This window comes from Enoplosus armatus, chromosome 15 (assembly GCF_043641665.1).
Source record: "Enoplosus armatus isolate fEnoArm2 chromosome 15, fEnoArm2.hap1, whole genome shotgun sequence".
Taxonomy (NCBI): Eukaryota; Metazoa; Chordata; class Actinopteri; order Centrarchiformes; family Enoplosidae; genus Enoplosus; species Enoplosus armatus.
Genome location: NC_092194.1, coordinates 6,566,205 through 6,582,245, shown reverse-complemented (window position 1 = coordinate 6,582,245; position 16,041 = coordinate 6,566,205). Strand labels below are relative to the sequence as shown.

The 16,041-nt window shown below is 44.1% G+C and overlaps 3 protein-coding genes across 5 annotated transcripts; 2 read left to right on the top strand and 1 right to left on the bottom strand.

The window, feature by feature from the left end:
- Positions 1-3,595: 3,595 nt before the first annotated feature.
- Positions 3,596-5,638, bottom strand: LOC139297886 (kazal-type serine protease inhibitor domain-containing protein 1-like). The gene is made up of 4 exons (XM_070920696.1): positions 5,158-5,638; positions 4,917-5,077; positions 3,877-4,024; positions 3,596-3,708 (listed from the first exon to the last, which is right to left on the bottom strand). The coding sequence occupies exons 1-4, from the start codon at positions 5,636-5,638 to the stop codon at positions 3,596-3,598; spliced, it is 903 nt and encodes a 300-aa protein (XP_070776797.1).
- Positions 5,639-7,528: 1,890 nt separating this feature from the next.
- gale (UDP-galactose-4-epimerase) lies at positions 7,529-11,660 on the top strand. 3 transcript variants are annotated; one of them, XM_070920316.1, is made up of 11 exons: positions 7,529-7,661; positions 8,420-8,548; positions 8,745-8,854; positions 9,375-9,488; positions 9,841-10,017; positions 10,114-10,227; positions 10,334-10,400; positions 10,549-10,634; positions 10,770-10,847; positions 11,062-11,176; positions 11,295-11,660. In XM_070920316.1, the coding sequence occupies exons 2-11, from the start codon at positions 8,428-8,430 to the stop codon at positions 11,357-11,359; spliced, it is 1,047 nt and encodes a 348-aa protein (XP_070776417.1). In that variant the 5' UTR covers positions 7,529-7,661; positions 8,420-8,427; the 3' UTR covers positions 11,360-11,660. The 3 variants fall into 3 exon arrangements, with proteins under 3 accessions (XP_070776417.1, XP_070776415.1, XP_070776414.1); XM_070920314.1 differs by having other exon boundaries at positions 8,742-8,854; XM_070920313.1 differs by having other exon boundaries at positions 8,739-8,854.
- A 556-nt stretch (positions 11,661-12,216) lies between these two features.
- zbtb8a (zinc finger and BTB domain containing 8A) lies at positions 12,217-15,302 on the top strand. The gene is made up of 4 exons (XM_070919956.1): positions 12,217-12,281; positions 13,480-14,354; positions 14,543-14,712; positions 14,985-15,302. Exons 1-4 carry the CDS (start codon positions 12,217-12,219, stop codon positions 15,300-15,302), a joined length of 1,428 nt encoding a protein of 475 aa, XP_070776057.1.
- The last annotated feature ends 739 nt before the right edge of the window (positions 15,303-16,041 follow it).

Genomic DNA, 16,041 nt, shown 5'->3' with positions numbered 1-16,041 from the left:
TTATACATAGAAAATGATATAATCTTAAAATCTCAATACTCAGGAGCAAAGTTCAGAGAGAGTATTCTTCCCATTCTTGACTGAGCTTTTGACTCTGCGGTTCAGGACTGGTGTTAGATACAAGCTGTCCTTGGATGTTAAGCCCAGCCTCAGCCTCGCTTCAGTGGGCCGCTCTGGCAGCTTATCTCCATAATCAACCTGAGAGGCCTCATTAGGGCCAGACCTTGAAAAAAGACGACAGACAGTTAGGTAGGATTGTTTGTGAAAATATGATGTGTTATATAATGAGAGCTTTATCTGGTGTTTATTTTAAATCATACCGATCAAAAAATATTTCAAACATAATTCAGTATTATCAAATCCCCCTGTTTGTTGTACTGCAACTTTCATAATTCCACGTGCAACATCAGTATTGTGAGAGCAGCAGTGAACAAAGGCCGGCGTATTGTCAATCACAGGAAGTTGTGTCAGCCAGGTGAATGTGTAGCCAGTAACTTGATCTGCTGTTGACAGAACAGGGACAGGTGCTCCAGCCAAACTAATCCATACATGCATGCTAGACACAGGTCATCCATTAAGGCAGATTGATTCAAAGCTTTAAAAAAACTGCTCCTCAACAATCCCAGGCCTGGCCTTACCTTTGCTGTTGCCATGATAATTGCAGTAATGCGAGATGGCCTGCGTTGGAAAGGGAAAGGAATGTTCACTGTTTGCTCAGCTAATGCTGGAAACATTTTGTCACACAAGGACGAGGGCACATCTCTGGAAATGATGCCTGAACTTTATGAAGGGAAAATTAAATAGCTGGGCGGTTTCTCATCTGAAGAATTAGATACACATAAAGATACTTCCACTATATTCAACCAAAGTCTCTTACTTCCAAAAAATACTCACTACAAGAGGCTCAGGGGGTATGGAGTGGATGTGTGTGGGGACTTATTGTCATAGCTTGCATGACCATTTCACATAATAGCCTCATGTAAAAAAACAAAAAAACCCATATAAACCAGAATTCACTTTGATTCAGTGTTATTATCAAACCCACTCCCACATATAAGGCCCCAAATGCCAAATAAAGGTTTACAGGCAGAGGCCAGACATCTGCTGCTCTCTGATTGGTTGACGAGCCAGCAGCAGTCTCACCTGTTATCCACAGCCCAGTGCATGGTAAACACCCTCAGTCAGAGCTGCGGGGAGAAGGAGCCCATCTGGTCAGCAGCATTAACAACCAACTCTTTAACAATGGCTTCCAGGAAAATGGAGAAGGGCACAACAGGCCATATCAGCCAATAAAAACAGGCTATGCATGACATTTAGCGCCTGATGCGGGGCTTAGCAGTATACAGGTTACCTACTGTCCGCACCAGCCCCAGGCAATAAAACAAAAGGCAATCTCATGGAGCGGGGGGATGCTGCGTGTAAAGCCGCCTGTTTCAGTTGTTGATCCTATAATTTGAGTGTAAAGATGCAGACAGAGCATAAAGTTAAAAGGCATGAAGGGGATCATTTCCAGGCTGCTTTCATACTAACATCAAACAAATAAACTGGCAATACCTTTAGTTATGCAAACACTATTATTCTCAACTCTTCATAGCCATCCCAAAGGGAATGTGTCACTGCATCCAAGGAAGGACTGTGTGACAGCTCATTTTTGTTTTGGAGTGATGTAAATAAGAAAAACATGAAACAGACAAGAGGTGTTCAAAGATCTAGCTGTCAAAGTAAAAGCACAGTCACTGGAGAGCATTAAAGTGGTTATTTGACTAAACAGTGCCATCTTGTGTTCAACTGTTGAACTGTTGAAGAAAGCCTGGAAGGCGCAGACGACAGATGGAGAAAACCAAATAGTTGTAATGTTCATCTAAATAACAACTTATCCTTTAGCGTATACTTGTTTTATGACAGCAGATTATGAATTATTTTATGAATATTGTGCACTTGAGCCATTTGCTAATCATTTTCCTACTTTTGCACACTGTTCAGTCCTCTAATGTAGCTTTCTGTGGAGCAGTGGTGCAGAACAGTACACATTAGCAACCCTCATCCACAAAATGGACTCTAACAGGTTAGAAAACAGGGGTAACTCTGGCTTATTAGATATTTGATGGGGCTCTATTTTTACAACCGCCTCCACCTAGCATGCAAAGGATGGAGACAAAGTCTCTAAATGAGATCTGGGGAATACAAAGAGGGATGCGAAGATAGAAAGGTTCGGGGTGGAGTTTGAACAGCAAGCAATGGGCTCTCTACAGCTGCTGGCACTAATGAGGATAATTACCCCAGTAATAACATTAGCCTATCTGAGGGAATGGAGGGGAAGGACAAGTGGTTGTGTTTGTGTGTGTGTGGGTGGGTATGCGAGTGTGTGTGCATGCACGTGGTCGCTGTATGTGTGTGTGTGCATGCATGGCTGTGCGTGTGCCTTTCCTTCTATCTCACTTGCAGTCTCTCCCTCATTCCCTGAATCTCAATATCTCTTTGTTAGCCCACAATAATTGTATTTGGGCCTCATATCCGCCATATCAGATTCGAGTTTGTACAAGGTAATTAGCAGGGGAAGGGAAGCCTCCACACCAGGAGGACAAATGCCCCCATGACATCATTCTGGCTCCACTCAGGAGGGGAAGCTTTTTTCTCTCTCTCTCTCTACCCCCTCTTCATCTTTCTTGTCATTCAGCTGTCAAAAAAAAAAGAGCACTGAATGGGGGCAAAAATGTAGTGGCAAGCAAAAGTTGATGACATTGAAAAGGAGGAGGACTGGGATTAAGAAGATAAAGAAATGAAGAGAGGAAGGAGAGATAAAGGAGAGAAAGTGATTTGAGATGAGATGGAGGGCTGTGTTTTCGCCGCAGGCCTGTAATCTCCAATCAGCTTTGACTAACAGACAGCGGGGTAAAGTTCCTCGGCGTTAATGCAGCCTGCCATTCAGAAGGAGCCGGCGTATCCAGCTGGGAGTTGGGGGTGGGGGTGGGGTGGGGTGGGGTGGGGGGGATGAGGGGAGGATTAACTGGCACTCAGGTGGAGAGAGATGAAGAGATGAAGAGAATCAGATGGAGACCCTGCGGATGGTCACACCCTCTCTCGCTCTTTTTTTCTCTCAGTAAACGAACACACTCTGTGTTTTCTGGGCGGAGTGGTGAAAGCAGGAGGAAGTGATAAAAGCTTTACTTTAGGGGTGACTTGTATCTATGTTTGTCATTGTAATTTGTATCAGTTATGTCAAATTAAATGTTTTGAAGACACATCAACAGTGTATTGCTCTTTTGGTGGCTGTATGGTTTGTGATATCGCGTGCATGTTGAAATTGGATCCAAAATTTCCTTTAGAGGAGTGTGCCAGTGTTATTATTATTCATTTTATTATAATCATTCACATTTAGTCAACTCTACACAGCAATTAGCAAGAGTGATTTATTTGTATGCCATGGTACAATGAGAAGGTGAATAGACGCAGATGATGTTTAATTATAATGAGGATTACTCTTATAGCTGAGCAGTGAGCTGTGGCTGACAAACATCATGCCCTTTAATTTAGAATATGTTTGCTGATCCTTTATGTTAGTTTAATGATTCATTGTCTGGTCATATAAACTGACTTAAAAGAATCCCAGGTAATCTTCAGATGCCAGCTGTCCATCACCACTGCCTTCTTCCAGATGATCAAAGTGCTCCTGTCCCTCCTCCTCATGGCCTTTCATCACCTTCACCACTGGAGAGCAGATGAGAAAATGGCCGCGTTAAGAATATACAGTATCTTTCAAAATAGGTAAATAAATAATGCAATGAGTTTGCAGTTCTACTGAGCTGCTTTAGCACAAACATCAAATTCACTGTTGACTGCAGTGAGCAGTCTACAGTGTGATGCTCAGAGACTCACCCTGTCTAAACACTGTGAGCTGTGCTGACGCAGACGTTTCTCCCAAGGCATTGTGGGAGATGCAAGAGTAGACCCCTGCATCAGAGACATGGAGGCCCTGTATCTGAAGCCAGGTAGAGACCGAGTAGCGCAGGGGGCCACCTCGAGCCTGAAAAAAGACGAGATTAAAACTCAACAGATGATATAAATCTAATCAAAGGTAATAAATGTTAGCGTAAGCACATTAGTTGTATAAATCATTGCTCTATTATGATCATTATTGATACACTGAGCATCAATATTGTCACCCGTTCTTTAGTATTGTTATCAATAGACTCTAAACTCAGGACCTGTATTGTTTTTTGGCCGTTGAGCATTTAGCCAGTGTATGACTGTTTACACGTGAATGATTGCACAAGAACACACTGCTGCGCGGATGTTAGTAAGCAAAGTCTGTTCATGTTCTCAGTTTTGAATAGAGCTCTGTTAAAGAAGAAGCACTTTGTTGGGAAATGATTTAAATATATGATTCATTTGTTCTTTTTTGAACGCTTGTTTTATTTTTTGGGTATGTATTCCTTTTCAGTTACACAGATAGCTATCACCATGTTTCTTAGATGATTGTTCTGCAATGTATCAGGTATCACAGAATCCCTTGCATTGTAATATCATTGCAATCTTTTTGTGTGTGATTCTCATCTCAGCCTTGGAACATAGAAAAAACATCCACCGCCTGTTTAAAGGGGCACTCCAGTGATTTAATATCGCACTTCCACAAAACTGGGGTCTCCAAAAACACTGGATCCTACATTTCCCATAATGCAACTTATTTCAAGGTTATTTTTTCAGACTTGGCATGAGCAGTACTCCTCATGACGAATTAACTGAACTTGATGTGTAAAATCATGGGAATGCCCGTTTTATAAAAACCTTTATCTATTAAGCAAAGTGGGACAAAGGCCCTCTTAAATTAAAAACTGCAGACCCAACACAGTTCAATCAAAGCATACACTGTTAATGAAACTTTCAGTGATGCATAATAACTGAAGCTCTTATGAAACCTGGACAGAGATGTGAGGATCATCTCCTGGCAGGAAGTTGTCACTCCCCGTCTTCCTCCAGCCCAGGTTTGGAAGAGGGTAGGCTGAGACCTCGCAGCCAAACACGATGTCATTCCCAGTGTAGTTGGACAGGTTCCTGGGGCCTTGAAGGACACGGGGAGCTGCGGCAGAAGAAAAGGAGTACCCCAAGATTCAATATTCAACAACTTCAACTTAACACGTAAGAAAAGAGTGCAGTTACCAGAGTGGCAGGGTCCTCTTTCAGTGAGCTTGAGGGTTGTGTTACGGCGGCCGGCAGCCTCTCTCATCTGGCAAACATTTGGGTAGGTCCACCCGTCTGAGCCACACACAGGGCCCTTTTCCTGACACACACATATAGGCTCTGGCTCAGTCCTGTGTTCCCCCTTTGGCGTTTTCCTCTGGCAGACCAGGCCCTCTCCACAGTGGCCGTAGAACTTCTGAGCCCCATCCGGGTCACACTGCTGCCCCTCCACGTTAGCACACTGTTCACAGCATCCACAGTCGTCCTGCACCCGACCTGCGGGGCAACCGCCGGGGACTGGGGGGCAGAGGTGCTGGTTGCACTCCCTGCAGCCCTCGCCCTCCTCCCACAGCCGCAGCCACCCGCGGTGCTGGGGTGGCAACCCAAGGGAGGAGTGGAGCCATACACTCATGCACATACAGACACACAGGCAAAGCTGAGCCATGCTGCTGACCTGCATCAGCACACAAAGTCAGAAACAAATGTCTTCCAGATGTCAACAGCTTGAAGGCACACAATTGACCCAATATGAAACTGTGAAATGGTTGAGCCAAATTTATAAGAGAGGTGGCAGTCCTGGTGTTCGGCTGTTCTCTCTTCCTCCTCTGGGTTTCAAACGTTTCCTTCTGTGTCCTCTCCTCTGTCCTCTTCTGAATGGTTGGATTGCTTTTTTTGTTATTATAACCATGTACCACTGCTGAATTACTTTGCCATTTTGTTTTCCCCCTCGAGATTTCTTCATCAGCTCCAAGTCCTTTCTATCAAAGAGACGGCATTTGCAGTGAATGAAGCAAGCAAACTTCATCTCTAAGGTATCCAACTCGTCTCATCTTTCTTTCCTCCCAATTCTGCTGCCTTTCTTCATGTGCCAGTGTTTCTGGGCAGGGCAAGGCTGGCAAACGGGCTTCAGAAATGGCACAGGATATAAAAGAATCCTGCTAAATCTGCACTTCATACAAATGTAGCGGAAAACAACAGCTGTCTATGTGAACATAATGATCCCAATATATATTTAACATGCGTTATTTAGCATGCAAGACTCTGAAGTCAATTGAAATTGCAGCTCTGTTTTAGAAGCTCTCTATCTCGCGGAGTAGTGTGAAATTCCTGGGTTTGGAAACATTTTCTGATAATTTCTATTAGTGTTGTGGAGGTTGAGTATTTGTCTATAAGTGGAAAATATGGAGTGTGGGAATTGAAGCAAATCATTTTAAGAAAAACTTTAGGTATGAGGTCACTGTTTCTCAGTATTAAGAATAAAGGGGCTGTGTTGGTGTGTGTGTTTGTTCTATTCTTACCTCAGCTATATTTACACAGTCTTGAAGTTCTCATACAGTCAGTCATCACTTTTACACCATTTACTAATCAAGCCAATAATGCTAATGTTACATATAGTGTTACATGTAGGTTTTTTTATGATATAATGATATAATTCTACTATATTACATTATATTAAAATGTGGATCTGGTGCCTTTCTATAGACATATACTGTACATTTCTAAAATGCTTTTTGTATGTGTATGCATAAAGTCCGGTCTGGCCTAAGTGAGTTTGATTGCCGTGCCATTGTGATAGTGGTGACTTCATTATTTGCATCACCTGGGTGGGAGTGTGGGGATGAAAACAATAATAAAACATAAAGATCACACTTCCTATTCCTTATTGTTATCTGCTTATGGACTCCTACTGCATGTGCAAACTGTCTGAATGGACCTGACCTGACAAACATATTGTAAATAAGTCATGTAAGATAATGAGTCAATCACTGATGGCTGAGTGGTTGTTTTGTGCACTTTGTTAATTTGATTTTAGTATTTTAAAAGTAACAGTGTCTGTAGTTGCATCGCTGCATAAAGCTTTGCGGCCTGTAAGTGCCCTGGATTTCCTTTTTAAGTAACGTGGCACTTTTCCTTTGCCATCCGGTATGTGTGAGACTGGACACAGAGGTGGATGCCTAGCACAGTCACCTCCCTGTGTAAATGGGCGAAGGCGTGGCTTTGTTAGGGTACTGTCTGGCGTCACGGCATGTGAGGCGCTTACGCACCACGGCAAGAACTGTGGAGGAGCGTGAAGTTAGCGGTGTGGATCCGTGTTATACTTCAAAATAAAAGATGAAAACGGAATTATGCCCAGATTAACAATAATCGGATGTTGTGGTTACACTATATGGTATTACACACCTACTAAAAGGCTGATTTGGGTCACAGTTCAAGATAGAGTGGACTTAATGTTGTGTGGTGTGAATTTAGGAATGAGTGTGCTTTTATTTTGAAATAAAATGTACAGGAAGTCGTGCGCTAATCTTGAAATTAACTCCTCCACGTCTCACAGGAAGTGAAGAAATGTCTACAGGAGAGGACAGGGGAAACTTCCCTACATCAACTGACAGATAAACCTTCCTTCTGTCCTCACACACACGTCCCCAGCCTCTCCTGACCACTTCTGCCGCGAGCGACAGTTGACGCTCCTATCGGGAAATTGAGTAAGTCTTTTCACTGACACCCTCCGTCATTCAAATCGATGTGGTCTCATTTTCACTTGGTCTTAGTTTGTCAAGGAAGTTGTGTCTTTGCTCGGTGGGTTACACTTTTGTTTTAGTGATTTAGTCTTGAGTGGAACTGGCAAAGTTACACCATTATCAATCAATTTGTTTTTATTGTATAGTCTGCTCTCAAAAGCCCGAGCACAGAATTAAGCAGTGTCATGGGGGAAATTAGAAGAGTGTTACCGATGTAGCCTGGATGGCATGTAGTGTATGCTCTAGCAAACTATTCCCATGAAGCATTCAGTTGTGGCCTGTACTGTGTTCATGGCAACAATGCATGGCTATTTTCAATGTCATTAAATCACAAAACGTTATTATGCAGTGTACAAGTAAGCAGCAGCTAAATTAGAGTCCATAAAGACAATATCGAAGTTACATGAGCTCTCCCAACAGATGGGAGGAGCTTACAACAATGAAAAGTTTTAAGAGTCTTTTCTTACTATAATTGTTTTATGTGGTTGCACAGGTTTAGGCTTGACCCTGCTGACGTGGAACAATGTGGGTGGGTCACATATCTGTCAAGTGGGCCTAACAAAACCTTCCAGGTGTGCTCAAATGGATTCAGACAAAATATATCCTGTTAAAAAGGATGTCCTGTTTTCTTAAAATCAGGAACCACAGCATGTCAACTGCGATACAGGATTTTGAATGGAGAGGTTGAGTGTATGTATTAGATTGTATGTTGTATTTGACAGGTCGGAGAATGGCAGAGAAGGTGCTGGTGACAGGTGGAGGGGGCTACATTGGGAGTCACTGTGTGGTGGAGCTCATTGAAGCAGGCTACCAGCCAGTTGTTGTAGATAACTACAGTAACGCTGTCAGAGGTAAGAGCTTTCTTACCGGAAACACAGGCTGATGAATAACTTTGTACGTCATCATAAACTTGGCTGTTCCAAGTGCCAAGTGTGCTTGTTTAGTGTAGTGATACTCATATCTGGTGTTACTGTATGTGTGTGTGTGTGTGTGTGTGTGTGTGTGTATGTGTGTGCGTGCTACGTCCCATTGTGAATGGAGGAGAAGGGGATGTGCCAGAGAGCATACGCAGGATAGAGAAGCTCCTGGACACCAGCATTGAGTTTCATGAACTAGATCTTTTGGACCAGTCTGGCTTGGAAAAACTCTTCAAAAAGGTGAGAAAGTTCACACAGTTGATTTAGTAATCTCATTATAGCTGGAACTTTTCAAGCAAAAATGCAGACATGCTTTGTCATGCATGATAATAAACGGAATATCTTTATGGTTTAGACCGTTTATTAGATAAAACAAGCAATTTTAATATGTCAGCTTTGGCTATGGGAAATTACATTTTGACATTGTGACATTTTCTACACAAATGGATTAATTGATTAATCAAGAAAATATTTGGCAGATTGATGGATAATGAAAATAATAATAATGATTAATAATAATCAACCAACTTTAAATTGAATATTGAATAAATGCTGGTAGACTTTGTCTTTGATGGATGAAACCATCAATCCGATAAATACACCAGTCATTTTTGGACCAATAGCATATTTCCCTGCTTAACTTGTATACTGTGTATTTTTTTTACTATAGGAAGTGTGACATAATGCTAGTCCTGTGACCTGTGAAAGTCCTTCCACATTGGTCATACCCACCATGCATGCCTACATATCTGTGTTGCAGCATTCTTTCAGTGCGGTGATGCACTTTGCTGGTCTGAAGGCTGTTGGGGAGTCAGTGGAGCAGCCGTTGCGCTACTACAGAGTCAACCTCACCGCCTCCATGAACCTGCTTGAGGTCAGTGGGTCATCTGACCTGCCACCGTCTGCCCTCGGTTAAATCTGCACTTCAGTCGTCCCTCTAAATTGATCACTACTTGCACTAATCTTCATCTTTGTTCACTGAGTGAACTAATCTTCATCTTTGTTCACTGAGTGCATGATAGTGTGTGTTCATTTGATACTGAGTTGGCTAATTCTAACACTGCACCATTTGTGACTTTTAATGTGTGGAGCTCACTGTGTCCACGAAAACTCAGTGTTTATGTTTACTCCTAATGTGTATGTGCGTGCTTTAGATGGCTATCTCAGTGGCCACTGACTGTACGTGTGTGTGCACGTGTGTTTGTTTGCATCTGCATGTGTCCCAGGTGATGCAGGCTCACAGGGTGCACAATCTGGTCTTCAGCAGCTCAGCCACAGTGTACGGAGACCCTCAGCGCCTTCCCATCGACGAGCAGCACCCCGTGGGCGGCTGCACCAACCCCTACGGCCAGACCAAGTACTTTATTGAGGAGATGATCAAGGACCACTGTAAAGCTGAGAAGGTAATGATCAGGAGGTAGAGAGGCATCCTTGGGTGCACGCACACACACACACACACACACACACATGGTATTTCATTATTGCCTCTGTGTGAGCAGGACTGGAATGCAGTGCTGCTGCGTTATTTCAACCCAATTGGAGCTCACTCCTCTGGCCTAATAGGAGAGGACCCTCAGGGTATCCCCAACAACCTGCTGCCATATGTTGCCCAGGTACATGAACTGTCTGCCAAATACACAGCCAAATCAGAGCATGCCATGCATATTGTTGCGCTATTGGATGATTTGACATTGTTGCATTCATTTATCTCCCTCACAGGTTGCCATTGGGAGAAGAAAGTGCCTCAGTGTATTTGGGAATGATTATGACACACTAGATGGGACAGGTAATGGAGAAGACTTTTAATTGCAGAGCACAGATTATATTGTGGTTTGAAATATTATTTTGGGCAGAGGGCTCGTATTAATAACAAGTAAACTGTCATGGCACTTCTTTATTTATGTTCAGAATCATGGTTTTCTTTCTCTTGCTAGGTGTGCGAGATTATATCCACGTTGTGGATCTGGCAAAAGGGCACATAGCGGCTCTGAAGAAGCTGAAGGACGACTGCGGGTGCAAGGTACATTTGAGAAAAGAAACAAAAGCATTTTAAAGCACATGTTCAGTAATTTTTCTGGTTCACTGTGCATTCACACGCATACCTAATTGAGGTATTCATGGGAGTGCTGGCATGTGTGCATTATTGTGTCTGTAGGTTTACAACCTAGGAACGGGGACAGGCTACTCTGTGCTCCAGATGGTGAAAGCCATGGAGAAGGCATCAGGGAGAGAGGTGAGTGACAGAAGAGCTCTTTTCTCTCCAAAGTAAATCGTTTCCAGGGTCAGCGACTGTATTGTGTCTTCTGAAAGTAATTGAAGCGACTTGGAGCAGTAAACACACTACCTTATGTTATCCTGTGAGTTTAAGGATGGCCAAGCTGACTTTTTAGGCTAAACCACCCTCATTTGTGTCACTTAAACTTGAGCTTAATGTGTCTTCTCTATAGATCTCATACAAAGTCGCCCCGCGTCGGGGGGGGGACATAGCATCCTGCTACGCTGACCCTCGTCTAGCCGAGACTGAACTGGGCTGGAGGGCCAAGTTTGACCTGGAAAGAATGTGTAAGGACAGCCCCACTGCAAAATTTATTGTTCAACATCATCTGATTATAGTTTTTTTTTTAATGAAATATTTCCCCATAATATCCTGATGTTGTTGATTTTTTTTGTACCTGTGTAGGTGAGGATCTGTGGCGTTGGCAGTCCAAGAACCCCACCGGATTTTCCAATGGCACCACCTCTTGATGCAACTCCAGCCTTTTGTTGTTGTTAAATCCTCTTCGAAATCACCGGGCCAAAGCAAACCATCAACTTCCTAATTTTTGCATATCACACAAACACATGAAGGGAAGCTGAATGCTTTATGTTTGTCTGTTCTATATTAATGGTTAACTTCAAATTAGTTGTTGAAGAAACATAAAATGTCTGTCTGTTTTTCTCTGTGTCATTGTTTCAGATTAACAATGGATATTTTCTCTACTAATGTATTGATCCGTGAGCCATAAAAATGAAAGAATAAATTAATTTTCATACTGAGAAAACTGAAGGCTACATTTCCACTCCATTATGAAACGGGGGCTGTTTCAGATGATTGTGAAATGGGCTGTGATTAATGCAGACTGACTGTTGACTACATTATGAGATGAAATAAAAATGCTTTGGTGAGATAAACCCATAACAAAACCATAAGAATATTCTAGTTAAAGATGCACTCACCTGTAAATGTAACGAGGTTGCTGTGAAGTCACTGCTGAGCAACACAGGAGCATTACAAGTGCCTTTAGAAGTAGGCTTGTGTATCACAGACGGGCTATAAATCCCCACAGAATTACTGTAGAAATATTGCTCAGTTTTGTAAGGCTGGGGTATTCGGTGTTCAGTGTTAATATTGTGTCCTTACAGTAGGCCTACGTTTAAACGGGGCACTAGGGCTTTAAATGGCTCCTTGAACCCACGGGCACCCAGTTAATAAACACCCACGTCAGCACAGTGCTCCAGTCGCTCTAGCCGGGTTTCGGTCTTTAGGGCTGAGCAGGAAGTGCCTGACTGTGGACCCTGGACGAGAAAAAAAGAGAAAGAAAAAAAGGCAACAGAAATTAAAAATGGATATGGTGGCGGACTTGGGGGCTGACAGACTCTATCGGGCGCCGGGTGAATCAAGTCACCAGTGAGTATCGATGGATTTTGTCGGGTATCACGGCGTGGGGCGTAAGCGGGTCCTGCCGACACCTCACGCCTGGGGAAGAGTCGTTGGGTTTGGGCAGCAGGCAAATCCTCCCCGCTGCTCGCTGCGCTCCGGACCTCCGGCGAGAAGTGGGGGTGGTCTTGAGGATGAAAGCGGGTGTATTAGCGCGTCTTCTCCCCAGTGCGAAACACTGTGTGAATATATTTATTCATCCGCTCGCAGTTGCCGGAGGTTTGTGTCTATTTTTCTATTGTGTGCTGGCTGGAGCCTGAAGTGGGCGTCGCTCCAGGACAGACTGGGCTGCTCTGGTGCGCCGCTGCCCGCTTTTCTCTCGCAGGACTGCAGCACTCTCGTGTCGTTTTGTAGGTCGACTGGTGTGTGAATTAATGGAGAATAGCTCGGGTAAGGTATGAGACCTGGTGTCGTGTGACATGAGGAGCACTGTGGAGTCCTGCGGGCGGGCGTTGCACCGTGGGTTATCGGGCGCTGTGGCGCCTGTCAGCAAGCATCGCATAATTAAAAATGAATGTGTGTAATTCACAGGCTGCATGAGGATGGCTAAATAGGTTACTATAGAAGAAGAAGAACTATTCTGCAAAGGAGGTTGCGGCAGTTTCTTTTCTCTTTGGCTACAGTGTTTTATTTTCTCTTCCCCATCAGTCTGATGTGTTTGCAACATCAGAGATTTCACGCGCGCTTCGGCTTCCCTCAGGGATGATTACAGGGTTTTGTCACCCGATGCTCTCTGACTGGGAGTCGGGTGTAGCCCATTAGAAGAAGATTTTGATTGAGGCCTGCTCCAGCCAATCACAGTGCAGAATGAAGTCCGGTGGGCGGGCCGTCCGCGGAGCTGGAGATGGTCCAGCGCAGAAACAGACAGCAGGGGATAATTGACAGCTACAAGGGGGGGTCACTGCTGTGTTTGCTATGTGACCTGCTGTTAATATTTGTGGTGTGTAGCATAACCATTTACCAAGGTAAGCTGACAATTATAAGGTCAAATGTCTCATGAATCACACTCCAGGTGTATTATTATGTATGCATGCATATAGGCTGATACATACTTATTCTTGTTACGTCAGGATCATAAAGATGGAAGTGCCTCAATTTCACTAATGTCCACAAGGTCTGCAAGGCCTCTGAAGTGTCATATGTCATAATGTAATATTGTCTCCTGCAGGCAGCCTCAGAGGTGGTTCAACACCGCAGACATCACAGTGGCTCACCAAAGCAACCTGCTGAAGCAGCTCAACCAGCAGCGCCGCCAGGAGCTCTTCTGTGACTGCAGCGTGCTTGTGGAGGGCCAGCTCTTCAGGGCCCACCGCAACGTCCTGTTCGCCAGCAGCGGCTACTTCCGCATGCTGCTGTCCCAGGGGCCTGACGGGCTGTCCGACTCCGTCCACGCCACCTTTGACGTCTTCAGCCCTGAGACCTTCACCGTCATCCTGGATTTCATCTACTCTGGCCAGCTGGACCTCTCTAGCCACAATGTGATTGAGGTGATGTCTGCAGCCAGCTACCTACAGATGAACAACGTCATCAACTACTGCAAGAACTTCATCAAATCCTCCTTGGACATCAGTGTGAAAGATGAAGACAGTGACCGCTGCCTCAGCTTGTCTGAGACCTGCAGTTTCACCAGTGGAGCAGGAGAAGAGACATCAGAGCAGCAGCAGCAAGGCCCCTGCTCTGTCAGCCCACCACCGGCGCTCTGGACCCGTGACAACTCCAGGTCCCAGTCTGGCTTCATGGGGAAGGACTCAGATCAGGAAGCATCAGCCTCAGCCCTGAAGACCAATCCAAGCAGCCCTGCTGATGAACTCAATGCAGAGACTGAGGACCTGCAGGACCCACAGGACCCTCTGTACACCTTGCCTGGATCAGAGCGCCGGCGAGGTAAAGGGGGAACCAAGAGGCGAGCACCCAACTGCACTCGTTCCAACCAGCATGAAGACCTGGACATCCAGGAGGCGAGGACAAAAAAGGCTGAAAAGGCAGAGGAGCTGTACGCTACTCTACCACCTATTGTGGGTGTCATTGGACACTTTAATAAAGGTGAGTTGGACGGCATGTGAGAAAATCAATAGTTCTTTTACCTCTTAGAGAAGTGAGAAAAGGAATAACATACTTCATTATAAGTAGACTGGCAGGAGACTAAATCCTCAAAAGACGCCAGAAATAGTGATATCCAGGGGGACAGCAGAAAAGCCAAAGTTCTGAACACTGTCTCTTCCTCTTTGCAGACTCCAACCCCATTATGCGCTTCAAATGTCCCTTTTGTACACACACGGTGAAGAGGAAGGCCGACCTGAAGCGTCATTTACGCTGTCACACAGGGGAGAGGCCGTACCCCTGTCAGGCCTGCAATAAACGCTTTACTCGCCTGGAGCATCTTCGTAGCCATTTTGAGACGGTAGGTTTATTCACAACCAGGACGTGAAATCTAAACTGATATCAAGTTCTGTCATTCATTATTAATTTATTCAGATTCGGAAACATAGAAATAGTGATGAAGCGCACACTCCAGGCTTGGTTTCTTATGTGTATCAGTGTTCAGAGCCACCTACTCATATCCATACAGCTACAGAAACACCAACAGTGCATAACCAGTACTAAACATATTTGTATTCATACTTTTTGCATTTTTTTGTCATGTTACATTTCTTGGTTCTTGTTTCTCCACAGATCCATCAAGCCAGGAAGCTGGTGTGCAGGAAGTGTAAGTGTCAGGTGACGGAGGAGACTGGGCATGTGGTGTGCGAGGGCACACGACGCTACCGTATGTGCACCGCGTGCATCCAGGAAGTGGGTTGTGACGACATCCCCATGGACAGTCTAGAAGGAACCAATGAGGAGCCGGCGCTGTTGTTGGGGGTGGACGGGGAGGAGGAGGGGGACACCAAGAGGAGCTGGATGGTAACCGATGACGACGACCTGGCTGAAGACTCGGGGGCCGACCTCATCATCCAACAAGTGGATGACAGTGACGAGGAGCTGCAGTGAAATGGAACCAAAGTGTGTGTGTGTGTGTGTGAGTGTGCGTGTGTGTGTGTGTGTGTGCAGAAGCATGCACGAATATTGACTGTGTGTGTGTGTGTGTGTGTGTGCTAAAGCCATGCAAGAGAATTTATGCATAAAATATCTGATCCACTGATGTAAATACACACATTTATGATATATTAGTTGTCTATTAGTTAAATGCAACTGGTTGATCTTTACTTTCCATGAGATTGTTGACCTTTGTGACAAAATGGAATGCTTTTTGTTAATTTTCATAAAGATATGCAGTATCCAAAGCATGCATATTCAGTGTTTCCTTTTCTTCAATTATAGGTATATGACAACTCTTTCAAAGATATGCTTTTTTTTTATATGCATGGGAGAACACCTTTGCTACTCTCTGCTTTGATAAAAGATGACATTTGAGCAAAACAGAGTGACAAGGACAGACTCTGCTATTTCCCTACTCCCTGTAGGGAAAGTCAGTAGCAGACTTCTTTTGTCTCATGGTTGCAGTGCTTTTTATGATTATGTCTGATTATGACATGCACTATGGTATAAAGCCAATTATAATTTATTCCTTTTTTTTTTACTTTTTGACACATTAAAGATATTTTTATACATTCCTGTGTCTGTTTCTTTTCACCATGTTTTCAGTATAAATGCAACGCACAATCAAATCTTATAAAAGGAAATTATATTAACAACACTAAAGGAGAAAATAATGAAATACATAAATACA